Source organism: Lutra lutra, chromosome 13 (genome assembly GCF_902655055.1).
Source record: "Lutra lutra chromosome 13, mLutLut1.2, whole genome shotgun sequence".
Classification (NCBI taxonomy): Eukaryota; Metazoa; Chordata; class Mammalia; order Carnivora; family Mustelidae; genus Lutra; species Lutra lutra.
The window spans coordinates 29546612-29559965 of NC_062290.1; the positions used below are offsets into that span (position 1 = coordinate 29546612).

The window sequence follows — 13354 nt, forward strand, 5'->3', positions numbered from 1 at the left end:
ATCTCAGTTTTAGAAGGCACCATGAGAAGGCCCCTCTGAGGGTGGACATTTGAACAAAGACTAGAATAGAAGGTCATCCCGTGGCCTGACCACTGGTTATGGTTGTGGTGACACCACCAACTTGTGTCTAGTTTGTTGGTTTTTTGTTCTGTTTTTTTTTTTTTTAAGATGAAAATTTACATCAGGAGGCATAATCTCAGATGTCTTCCGGCATGTAATGAAGAATAAAGTGGCTGGTGTCATAGGTTAAGGCGTGCCTAGGGCTGAGATGAGCTGGCAGTCTCCTCCGAGCTCGGACCAAGGGTGGCGGGGCTGGCGGGAGGGCGCGGTGGAGCCTGGACTCCTGGTTGTTTAAGAGGAAGTTCTAAATCTGGATTTTTACATGAAATTTAGTAATTTAAAAAATCCTATGCCAACTGAACAAACAACCTCTACTTTTAAAGAACTGACTGCCAGTTCTAATGAGGATAAATGAGGAGGCTAAACCGCCACCTGCTTATTTTTCTGTTCCTAATATTTGATCAGTCTTTTCCCTGCCATCCCCACTGTTTCCATGCTGGATTCGTTAACATTCTCTGAAATCCTCAAGTTTGTGCATACCTGTATGCTTCTGTTCAAGCTCCTCCTGCCTGTTGAAATCCTGTTTCTTTCTCACCAACCAGCTCAAGGTCACCTTCTCTGGGTAGCCCAGGCCGATCATTCCACTCGCAATACTTACTCTTCTAGAAGCTTTGAACTCCCACGGTATCTAGTACTTACCTCTCTTGCCTCACTTCTTCCTTCTCCCTCCTGTCCTCACATAGACTGTGACCTCTTCCAGAGGGGAGCTGCAGTTTTACTCATCCTCTCACCGTGCCCCTCTGCACCTTGGCCGGCAGCACGCGCACCTGTGTCCCCTGCCACACAGTGAAGAGAGGCCATGTGGCAGATTTAGGCAAGGTGGTGGGGTTTGGTGTCGAACCAGGCTGGGAAGCCCAGGCCTGCTGTGGACCAGCTCTGCAGGTTTGGGTGGGTTACATAGCCTCCCTGGCCCTCGGTTTCCTCATTTGAAAAAACACTTGTAAGAATGTGCAAACTGGCACAGCGAATGGGATAATGATGAATGACACATGGAGCTTGTGCAGGAAATGCCGGTTCTCTTTTTCTCCTCTTTCTTTTCGCATTTTCCACCACCTGACTGATGCACAATAGGCATTGAGCAAGGGTTAAATAGGCCAATATAAGCAAGCCCCTATCGTCATCCCTTCTCTGGGATGCTTCTGTCCTGAGACAATCCGATTTGTGCTGTTCTTGGTAATCGTGAGTATTTTTCAGGCATCTAACGATGATCTCTCTGTCCTTTACCTGCCGTCTCCCCAAAAAGCACTCCTTGTCGCCTTGGCCCCTGCCCACATTTCCAGAGGGTCAGTCCTGAGTCTCATTGCTTAGGTCCTTCTTCTTACTGCCCTGAATATGGCCATCTTCACTAATAGAGGCATGAAGCTGGTCTGGCTTCATCCCACAGCTGCATACCTTCGATGTGTCTGGTTCCGTGCCAGACCTGTAGGGATAAAAGGATGAGTGAGACCCAGCCCTGCTCTGAAAGAGGTCAGAGTTTAACTGTGAAGATAAGAAAAGCACACAGCAGAAGGAAGAAGAAAATAAGTTGGGAGAGAGAGGTAAATACCGAATATTGTATGAGTTCAAAGGTGGGAGAGCTCAGGCCTGAGCAGATCCAGAAAGTCTTCTGGGAGAAGGTGACTTCTGACATGGGCCTCAAAGGTAAAGTAGGAATTGAGGTCTCTCTGCTGCTCCTTTTCCCTTAACCTGGCATAGGGGACAAGCCACCTCACTATCCTTTAGGGTATAGGCAGTATCTCTTCAAGACGTGAAAGCACTTTGGTCTGAAGTCAAGTGGCCATTCTGGATTCCAGCACAAAGTTTGGAAGCCTTTCCAGAGCACGTCAATCACTCTAGCCCCTTCCTTGAAGGGTGAAACTGAGATGCTGTTGGTTCCTGATGAGTGTCTGCAGCAGACCTTCCAAGCTGGACAGAAGGGCTCTTCGGGGCAGGAGAGTGTGGGCTGGCTCACGAGACTCTCCTGGTCAGTGGCGAATACCACCAGGGAAGAGGGAGTGACGCACATCCGACACTGGGCAGCCCAGACAGACTGTGCTCCGTAGCACTGAATGGTAGCGAGCACAGCAAAGTGAGGGAGTGGGAAACCGCTGAACGAGGATAGAGAGTGGCGTTCCATAGGGAGAAGGGAATTGAGTTCATTGCAAGATTACATCACATAACTTGTCATCAACCTGGGTAAGGTCTGACCTCCTTCACAGGTGTCTTAGCTCAGGCTGCTGTAACATAATACCACAGACCGGGCAGGCTTAAACAACACTTGTTTTCCCCTAGTTCTGAAGGCCGGAAGTCCAAGATCAAGGTGCTGACAGGCTTGGATTCCCGTGACACCTTCTTCCCTTGGCGTGGTGGTGGTCACCTCCTCTCTTTGTTCTCCCATGGCCATTCCTCTGTGCACATATAGAGAGCTCTGGTGTCTTTTCCTTTTCTTGTAAGGCCACCTGTCCTATTGGACGAGGGCCCACAATAATAACCTCATCAATCTTAATTACCCCCTTAAAGGTCCCATCTCCAAATACAGTCACATTCGGGGTTAGGGCTTCAACATACGAATTTTCCACTCATGATTCGTTCCCTAGCAACAGGGAACACAGAACCTGTGGCTCATCTGGCCGCTGCTGGCTACTTGGCACCTGTCTCTCCCGAGATAATAGCTTCTCCCTGCCTGACTACATCCCTCACCATCCTCTAAACACAGCACGCTCTTTCCAGGCCCCTTGAACCTTGCACATGCTTTCCTTCTTCCTGAAATTCCTCCTCCCCGGGCTGACTCCTGCTTCCCTTGGGGGGACCGGTACAGGCCCCACCACCTCCTCAGGGAAGCCTTCTGACTCACCTGGCTGGCCAGAGAGCATCTCTTCCTTAACCTCTACCACCGTTGCACTCTGATGGCCTGTGTTCTGACAGGCTCTGTCCATAATGGACCCAGGGTCTGGCAGAGACTCAGTAAAAACCTGTTGAATCAACTCTTAAGGATCGTTCATTTCCCAGAAATGCTTGTTGAGACTGACATGTCCCTCCCAGGTGGCTGTTCTGCTGTCCTCCCTTACGGAGACTTGAGCTGCGGGGCCTCATGAGCCCGGCTGCCGTGGGCCATTCTCGCCAGCAGGCCAGGGTGCGATGGCGTCCCCCTCCCCCAGAGTGAATCCAGGCTGTACACTTGGGTTATATGCAAACAGAATCATCTGGGCCGCATTAGCAGGCTCCACTGTAAACAGCCCTTAACCAAACTGAGGGCTGGGAAAAGTAGGAGGTAAATGGAGGAGCCAGTCCCCACCCTGTGCAGCAAGACAGAGCGGGAAAGGGCTGGAGGGACTCAGTGGAAACGATCCTCTAGGGAAGCCTGCCTTTTCTGGGCCCCCCGGGTGTGTGAGGCAGACAACCCGGCCCAGAGCCATCACCGGCAGAGCGAGGGGCTGAGTCTTCGTGTGAGGACCTCCCAGACCTCCCTTGCCCCCTCTGACTTTTCTGATGGGGTGCCAGGCACAGTGGGGAGGCCGCCGGTGTTGTCACCCTGAAACTGAGCAAGCTGCTCTGTTGGGCGGCTGCGACCCTGCACGAGGACAACAGTGACTGTGTTCTGTGCGCATGTGTTTGTGTGTCTGTGGCCCCCGAGCAGCTGGCCCCCCACGAGGCACAGGAGCAGCAGGAGCTGAAGGCGTGTCTGCGCTGGCTTCGCCTCCAGGACGAAGTGCGGAACTCCCCCCAGGAGATGCAGGTGCTGAGGTAAAGCGCCATGAGCTCTCTTCCCCTTCTCCCCCTCTGTCCCCCACCTCTTTTCCTTCAAGACGGGCATCCGGGCCATCTATTAAATCTTCTGTGTTTCCTTCTTAAATCACGTTGTGTTAGGTCACCCATCCTCCCAGGGACGTGATTGCCATGTTTGAAGTCCTTCAGGGCGGGCTTTTGGATTTGCCTTCTGAAGTTTCCTGGTGTCTCTGCTGAGGAAAAACGGACACAAGGCCATTTCCAGAACCAGGACTTGTTTGAAGTTCTTTTTTTTTTTTTTTTTTTTAAAGATTTTATTTATCCATTCGACAGACAGAGATCACAAGCAGACAGAGAGGCAGGCAGAGAGAGAGAGAGGGAAGCAGGCTCCCCGCTGAGCAGAGAGCCCGATGCGGGACTCGATCCCAGGACCCCGAGATCATGACCTGAGCCGAAGGCAGTGGCTTAACCCACTGAGCCACCCAGGCGCCCCCTTGTTTGAAGTTCTAATAGTCACTTGGTGTGGTGACTGAGGACTTGGACAAGGCGGGGGTTTGGTAGCCTGACAGACAATAACCCTTTAAAGCCAAAAGAAACAACAGCAACAGCTACAACAGCCCTTTAGGAAAATACTGATTCGAAAGTGTTTAGTAGTAACAGATGTCGGTGTCAGTGGGCCCTTTTGTTTCGGGTTCTCCCAGCAGGAGGCCACTCCTGTGTGCGGGGAAGCTTCTACTCCTGGCTCCTGTGTGTGGTGTCCACGTGTGTCTTACTGCACTTACTTGTAGAGTTGCTTCTTGCCGTTTTTTCCAGTTCTGCCCCTCTGCTTTGCTTGTTTTCTTCATTTCTCTAAATAGTTACTTATCTGCCAGCCCAAGCCTAGGCCCCAGGAATACTACGATTGTTGTGACAATAGAAGCTTTGGTCCTGCCCCCTCTCCACAACAGGCAGGGGTGTGGAATCTGCCCTCAGACAGGTGGGGAGACAGCCATCTAGCAGTGGCCCCCCCAGTGTAGATGTCAAGGCCTGTCTATCTTTGGGGCAGAAGCCAGCCTGAACCGGTTCGGTTGTTTGTTTTTATTTTTATTTATTTAGTTAGTTAGTTAGTTTTTGTAAAGATTTTATTTAGTTGCTTGTCAGAGAGAAAGAGCACAAGCAGGCAGAGTGGCAGGCAGAGGCAGAGGGAGAAGCAGGCTCCCCACTGAGCAAGGAGCCCGATGTGGGACTCGATCCCAGGACCCTGGGATCACGACTCGAGCTGAAGGGAGACGCTTAACTGACTGAGCCACCCAGGCGTCCCAGTTGTTTATTTTTAAATAAGCACCCCCCACCCCCGTTCACAGGGACTGCCCACTGAGACTGAAGTCTGAGGACAATGCACGGAGCCCAGCCTGACTCCAGGGACGCTGGCTGGTGCTTTTGTGCAGCATGGCTGCGTGGGGTGTGGCCACTCTGGTGGGTCTTTGGTCATCGAGTGTGGCGAAGAGGGAGATGAGAGCATCCGGAATAATTCTAGGCTTTTGACTTGAGCCGCTGCATAGATGGTGAGGCCATTTGGTGAGACCACCAAGACATCGGAAGGAAAAGTGAAAGTCCCAGTTTTGTTAGACGTTAAGTTTGGGGAGCTCGGGAAATCGGTGTGGCGAGAGGGTGGGGTGTCGCCGTGAACGTTAGTTGATGAAATGTGCTCTCGGGTTATAAGCAGGCCAGCCGCACACGGGGAAGTCAGTGTGCACATGCCGAGAGCCTTCTCTGTGGACTGGGTGGAGCTGTGATCAACCCGGCCGGCCTCTGATGGCCAGGAGCTTTTCCTGTGTGTGTAGAGCTGGGAGAAGAATATGCTATTTTTAGACCCTTGTGCTGGAAAGCTTATTATGGCATTTGTTTTTCTTTTTCTTAGTATTCAGAAATTGTGTTTGCCTAAATTTAGGCTAACCATGAAATGACTGCATTTGGAAGATTTGTTGCACATCGGTATGGAAACTCTTGTTATCGGCTGCGCTTACAATGAAGAGGAAATGCTTCTGAACCTGCACCGAATTATATAGTCAAGGTTTAGTTTACTCCCATCCTTTAGAATTCTCCCTTAAATGGGCATAGAGAGCCTAGAAATTAATGAAAGTGAGAGAAAAAAAAAAGAATGAGAGTTATAAAAATTTATCCTCAGATTTTATTTTGGCATAATATGCAAATAAGACCTTGGGAAAGAAGTCACTTATAACAAGACAGTAAAAGATGCTGTTTTCCCCCCCTCCTCTTAAGATAGCCCATGGCCTTGAAAGGATGGACCAAGAACAATTTACAAGTCTTGGTTTCTGTCTTGATATGCTCCTCATTCCTTGGTGTTGACAGAGAAAATAGAAACTTCTCTTACTCATCTTTGTAGCAGCTTTCAACATGGTCGACCACTCCCTCCTTCTAAAAACACTTTCTTCTTTGGGCTTCTGTGTCACACTCTCCTGGATTTCCTTCTGCTCTGCTGCCAGTCCTTCCCCATCCCTCCTGCTGGCTAGTCAGCATCTTCACTTAGATGACTCATAGCTCAGAAAGAGGGATTAAGGGGTCCAGCATCATGCAGCCGATCTAGAACAGAACAGAAATTGGAATCCAGGGATGGAAACGACCTTCTTTTCCCTACACACTTTCTCTCTGCCTTTAAGGAACTCCGTTAAAAACAAAAACAAAAACCCACTGCAGGTATCTTGAACGGTGGAAGGATGTGAAAGCCAAGGTTAATGAAAAGTATCCTTGGACCAAGTATCTTTGTCTTTTGACACATGAGTGCATGTGTCTGATTATTTTGCTAGCTATCAGGGAAAAAAGAAACCTGACATTGTGTTGATTACAGATATTGGAGTATTAACAAAGTGAGAAGAGGAAAAACTAAAATTGCACTTGGCTCTGGCTTGCTAATTTTAGTCATTTACAAGAACTGTTTCCCAGTCGTGTCTTCCATATATCCAGTGTTGAACATGGCTCTCATCAGATGTGTCCTGGATTGACTTGGTTGTGAGATTCATTTGGTTACAACAGTTCCTGTGTTTTCCTTCTCAGCCTTTCTTGGTTGGGAAGCCTTTAACGTGGCTGCAGGCTCTTGAGGCCTGGCGATTTGCTCAGAAGGTTAGGGGGTCACATTACTGACTCCACGCCTTTTCTCATTTGTTAATTATTAAAGATGCTTTTCCCGTAGATCAGACCCTAGTGGCTCTCCTCCGACTCTCCCTCACTTGTCCACTGACCCTGGGCACAACTGTGTGCCAGGCGAAGCTGATCTTGCTGCTATCCTACTCTGCCTGGCTGCCACCACTCTGCTCTCCTCTTGTTTCCACCCCCACCCCACCCTTGACCTTGCAGCAGTGGTGACTCTTGCCCGGGAAGATGCGAAGGGCCTTCTGCAAGGCTCTCGTGCCTCTGGTCCCCGGGGCACTGTAGGATTCCTGTGTTCTCTCTCTAAAGTGCTTTACTCTGTGTTAGCTAGCTTTACTCTGACAGGCCTGTGGTCTGGAAGAGCTACCGTGGCAGGGTCAGAAGAAATTGCTGTTGGTTTTTTATTGTTTGTGATTTATTATCACTTCCCCGGGCTCATGCTGACAAAAATGTGAAAATACATCACGTTGAGGGGCACTGACAGGCCCCAAATCCAGTGTGGCTCTTTCTCCTAGCTACTGCTTTCATAAGACGACAGAACTCTGGAGAAGCGCAGAAAGCTTCTCCTGCCTTCCTCATAAGTGCCTCATTCCCTGGTCATATTATGATTCCCAGGGAAGCCCCAAGTAGGCAAGTCTCCACGGACAAAATGTGATGTGCATGCCACAGGCTCTGTGAGTTTGCATGATGCCTAAGCACTGTATGTTCCACTTAAAACTGTAAGACTTTAGGGGCGCCAGGGTGGTCCAGTCATCTGCCTTGGCTCAGGTCATGAACCCAAGGTCTGGGGATCGAGCCCTGTTTTGGGCTCCCTGCTCGGTGTGGAGCCTGCTTCTCCCTCTGCTCCTCCCCCTGCTCATGCTCTGCACCCCCTGCCCACTCTCTCAAATCTTTAAAAATAAACAATAAGACTTTTGAAATTAGTCTACGTGTATACCTCTAGTATACATGAAGCTTTCACCTTGGAAGTTTTTCTCAAAATTTTTATTTCTGATACTTGAAAAACACAGCAGTATTTTCCCACCCACATATGGGAACTCATCCACTCGCAGCCACCCAAACCTTCCTCGTGGGAAAGCTCCTCTCCTTTGAGAGTCCCTTGTCGCTGCCACACACCCACCTCTAGCCCAGAGGCTCAGGCCCTGCTGCTCCTCCATCCTGGGGTCCAAGAGTCCCAGTATGCCCACTTCGGGCTCCACCGGCCCTGCAGGCTGGGAACAAATCCTTTCCCTCTTCCCTAGGCAGCTCCCTTCCCCATGGCCTTTAGTATCCATCCTCCCTTCCCCGCTCTTCCTTCCCTCACTTGCCTCTCGTCCCCCAGGGAAAACCAGAGGCCATCAGCCATGTTCTTCCTTCAATTCTATAAACACATCAACATCCACAGCTCTCTGACTTCTCAGAAGCCCGAGAGACAACTTGTAGGTCTCAGTATAACTAGAGACACATTTCTAGTTCCAGAGGTGGCAGTGGAAATGTGCACACATTGACGCAAATCTAGAACTTATATATATCTAAGTGAGCTTTAAACCCTCTGCTCATGAGGAAGAAGGGAAGGAGGGATCCATATATGAAGGGAGAAGGAAGTTCCCATCATTTTGGACCAGGGGCCAGGGTCATGAGTCTAGGGAAACTACTTTTTTCCTGAGGTCATTTTGCCCTTCTGATCACCAGGTTCTGTAAACATATTCCAGTCTTTATATTACTGGAACTCCTCTGCTTTGTTTGGTACTATTCATGACTCTTCTGTTCTGGGAATCTCTGTCACCTGGCTTTCCTGAGCAGGGAGAGAAGCAAAGGGAGAAGCAGGCTCCCCACCAAGCAGAGAGCCTGAAGCAGGGCTCGATCCCCAGACCCCGGGATCATCTCTCTTGCCATCGTTTGCTTTCACCCCCTAGCTGCCTACAGTATCGGTTTTCCAGGGCTTCTGTAACAAACTACCACAGGCCAGTATGTACAAATATACTTGGTACACTTCTGGAGGTTAAAAGTCCAAGATCGAGGGGTCAACAGGCTTGCCTTCTTCTGTAGCCTCTCTCCTTGCCCCTTCTCACTGAGTCCTCATGCAGTAACCTCTCGGTGTGTCTACATTCCTGGTGTCCCTTTGTACATCTGCATCACCTCTTCTTGTAAAGGGTACCAAGGAAATGCCTCATTTTAACTGACCTCACTCTTTTAAAGGCCTGTCCCTAAATGGAGTCACTTTCTAAGTACTCAGCATTAGGGCTTTCACGTAAAAATGTTGAAGAACTGTAATGCAGCCCGTAACATCTATTGTCTAACCTGTTCTTTCTTACCCCCTTGTCTTGTCTTCAAGTTGTCTCTATTAGAATAGCCTCCCCTTGTCACATGACTCCGAATCATCACAATTCAGCACACATATCACTGTGTTCCGGAAGTCTCAGGCTCTCGCCTGACAAGATAAGCACATGACCCTCATCTCTACTTCCTAAATGCTCTGGTTATACCTCCATCCCCGATCGTACTATGTCATTAGACAATTATATTTAGAAAGAATCACGTTATGTTGCCAATATTTGACCATTTTTAACCTACGGAAACAGCAGTTTCATATGATCTAACCTAATGCATCTTTCTTCTGGGTCATGAGCCTTTTGAACCCAGGGACTATGTCTTCCTTACCTTTGTTTACCACAGGGTTGGGCACTGAATGGGTACTTGATACATGTTGAAGAAATGAATGTCATAGATGACACAGCCTCTGTCCCTGAGATTTCTATATTATTTACATAGAGTTGAAATACTGGTCACAAGACAGTGGATAGAAAAACCTTAGGCTGTGTCCTCAGAGTTCTTAGGACCGAGAGGTTACTATTGGTAGGCATAGCTAGAAAGGGCAACTGGGAAGGTGTGAGGTTTGAGCTGGGATGGTAAGAAGGGCTAACATTGAGACTGGGAAAGAGCTGGAAGGAAGAAAATTCAAGGAGCAAAGCCTGGCAGGCATATACAATAGATTATTTGTGGAAATGCGCCATTAGTGAGAATGAACTTCCTGGAGAGGATAAACGTCAGGAACCCGTGAGACCGAAGGAGCCAGGGAAGGACAGGCTAAGTAATGGAGTTCCCTAGAGGCCAGATTCAAGATTTTGCATGTGACCGTCCAGGCATTGAGGAGCTATTTTCAGTTCCAGGAATGACATAATGAAATGGGAGTTCTGGGAAGATTACCGAGCCTGTGAGATCATGCATGATCAGAGATACAGAGTCTCCAAGCCAGATGGAATTGGGTGGCCATTTCAGGAAGCCACACCTGGGTTTAGAAGAGCTTGGGATGCTCTTCCCAATTGGCTCATTTGGTGATATTCAAAACTGGTTGAAGTGTCAATACAGCTTCAAAGAAGGCTTCTAATAATATGATGTAAAGCATTCTCTGATGGCAGATAAGGACTGACCCATGAAAGGAAGTGGTTGTATTTGTGGGCTTTGTGAAGTTTGTTATGTGTGACTATAACAGAGTGGAAGGCAACAGTCCCAGTTCCTTCTTGGCCAAAGCCTGATCTGTCCTGCCTCATTTTAGAGAAAAACCGTCTGAGAATGCAGACCTGGGCTCTCTCCAGAGCTTGTTGGTCTTCAGATCTCAAGCCAGGAGGGTAGTCTAGGGTTTAGAGACCAAGCTTGGAAGCCGGAGTGCCTGGATTTGAGTGCCATCTTGACACCTCAACTTGCTGTGTGACCTTTGGAAGTTCCACAAGCACAATGAGCTTTGGTGTCCTCACTATAACAGGGGAATTATAACACAACAGTCTTCTTCAGAGGTGAGTGTGGAGGATAATGTGATGAATACACACAAATCAGAATACATGTATTGGGTTGAATCACAGAGAAATGCCTTTTTGGTGGATCCAAAATGGGTCAGTACTGTCCATTTCCAGTGGTTCATCCTATAGTAAATACTCAACACGTGTTAGGGGCTGGCATCTAGACCCTCCGACACCTGGTCAATGTTTGCTGAGTGAAAGAGGTCACAAGGACCCAGCCCCCGCAGCCAGCCCCGATCTCTCTTCCGGTTTATTCTGGTTTCTATTTCTTCTTTCGATGTTGCTACCCTCCCCTGGCGACCACACAGGCACCCTGCTCCTCTCTCTTTACCCACCAGAGCCTGGAAACACCTACCTTTCCTCTTGACAAGCTTGCAATTCACTAGACTGCCCAAAAAGGTAGTTTTCTTAAGAAGGTAAGAGGATGTTTAAAAAGGGAGAGGGTAAGGGAGGCAAGAGTGCCTGGTTACAAATGAAAAGATGGGATTAAAAGCAAAAACAAACAAACAAAAAGTTTGAACATTAAACAAAGATGCTCAAACTAATAGCTTGAAGTAAGAATTAACTTGGCAATGCTTCTGAGACAAATGGAATCTTCATACCTTCCTGGAACGTACTTCTGGTCTAATCTCTACATTAGGGCCCTGCTGGTGTCCAGTCTGGCTCCACTCCATACAATTTCCCCGGCATTCTATACAGAATCTGACCATGACCCTGAGAAGAAAACACTCCTTACCTCCTCTATGGCTTCTAGAGTTCTTACCTGGGTTCCAGCCACTGAAACTGGCCTGCGTGGTTCCTGATGTCTCTCCATGTGTATCTGGCACTTCTAACCTCCACTCTCCATCCCTCAGGCCCGGGATCCCCTTCACCCTCATTGTTTCTGTCTAGTTCTCTTTTTTAGAACTACACTCACTAGCAAACTAGTTATGTAGTATGCTCATTGTGCTTGTGGAACTTCCAAAGTTCACACAGTATGTAGCTATGTTCTACCCTTTCGTGACAGGACAGGGCTGTAGCTGTGCCAGCATTTTCTGAAAAACTTGAAGGCTCTCAGCTAGCCAGAAACAGAATCTGCGCTTTCCTGTTGTTTCGAAGACCAGCTCTATCCCCCTGAGCTGCCCACTCAATTCCTGTTTCCTGTTGGAGGGACTCCCTCAGTTCTCACTTCTTTTACCTGGCAAGGATGACAGACATGTCCTGAATATTTGAACTCAAATAACACTCCCTGTTCATTTTTCTAGACCATTCCCTGGTTACTCATCACTCAGGTATTTCTAAGGGAGGGATGGAATTCTCCTTGATAGGCCTTTAATTACATATTTACTATACACAGTGTTTCATTTTTGCGATTATATTTGGTAGGGTTTTTTAAGTCTAAAAAAAATAAAAAATAAAACAGTTCATAATCACTGCTTAGTTAAAAGCACATAATAGGAAAATCCAAACAAGTTTAGAAAGATGTAAAATCTCATCCCCACCATTGGAGTCTTTGCCCTAAGATAATCCCTGCTAGCATTTTCTTGTGAATCCTTCTGAAAATTATTTTGTAAGTATATATGCAAACTTCTGTATTGCCCTGTGTGGCACTGATTCATTATAACCCCACTTGCCTGTGAAATATTTTCCTTAAAAAATAATTCAAATACATAAGCTGATCTATAATAATTCACTCTTATTTTGCCCGTTCTCTGAGGACATTTCATTCACCAGCCGGTCCTAGCATGATATACATTACATTCTTGGCTAATGAATGTTAGTTTCCCATTGAGAAAAACTCTCATCCTCAATGAATCCTTCCCCCTAACGTGGCCATTTTGTTTGTGTTTTGGCCAATAGTTCTGAACCAGAATGGCTGACCAAAAAATAATGCAGGTATTTGCCTGGACCTGCTGCAAAGACCCAAAAGAAGAATATTCTGCTACACGTTAAAATGTACTCTTTTTTTTTTTCCTCTTTGCAATATATCTTAATTTTATTTTTATAAACATATATTTTTATCCCCAGGGGTACAGGTCTGCGAATCACCAGGTTTACACACTTCACAGCACTCACCATAGCACATACCCTCCCCAATGTCCATAATCCCACCCCCCCTCTCCCAACCCCCCTCCCCCCATCAACCCTCAGTTTGTTTTGTGAGATTAAGAATCACTTATGGTTTGTCTCCCTCCCAATCCCATCTTGTTTCATTTACTCTTCTCCTACCCCCTTAACCCCCCATGTTGCATCTCCTCTCCCTCATATCAGGGAGATCATATGATAGTTGTCTTTCTCCGATTGACTTATTTCGCTAAGCATGATACCCTCTAGTTCCATCCACGTTGTCGCAAATGGCAAGATTTCATTTCTTTTGATGGCTGCATAGTATTCCATTGTGTATATATACAACATCTTCTTTATCCATTCGTCTGTTGATGGACATCTAGGTTCTTTCCATAGTTTGGCTATTGTAGACATTGCTGCTGTAAACATTAGGGTGCATGTGCCCCTTCGGATCACTACGTTTGTATCTTTAGGGTAAATACCCAGCAGTGCAATTGCTGGGTCATAGGGTAGTTCTATTTTCAACATTTTGAGGAACCTCCATGCTGTTTTCCAGAGTG

General features: G+C 47.6%; 1 protein-coding gene across 22 annotated transcripts in view; it reads left to right on the forward strand.

The window, feature by feature from the left end:
- The window catches only part of AOPEP (aminopeptidase O (putative)), a 346305-nt gene that overhangs the window by 193663 nt on the left and 139288 nt on the right, over positions 1-13354 (forward strand). For 20 of the 22 annotated variants that reach the window (XR_007122249.1, XR_007122248.1, XR_007122247.1 and 17 more), the window contains exon 7: positions 3737-3843. Coding sequence is in view for 13 of the 22 variants with exons in the window: in XM_047699690.1 (XP_047555646.1) it covers positions 3737-3843 (107 nt within the window). In the remaining 9 variants the exon portion in view is untranslated. Of the gene's footprint in view, positions 1-3736; positions 3844-5168; positions 5678-5725; positions 7398-13354 lie in introns of those variants that run through there. The other 2 variants (XM_047699692.1, XM_047699691.1) reach the window with 2 other exon arrangements.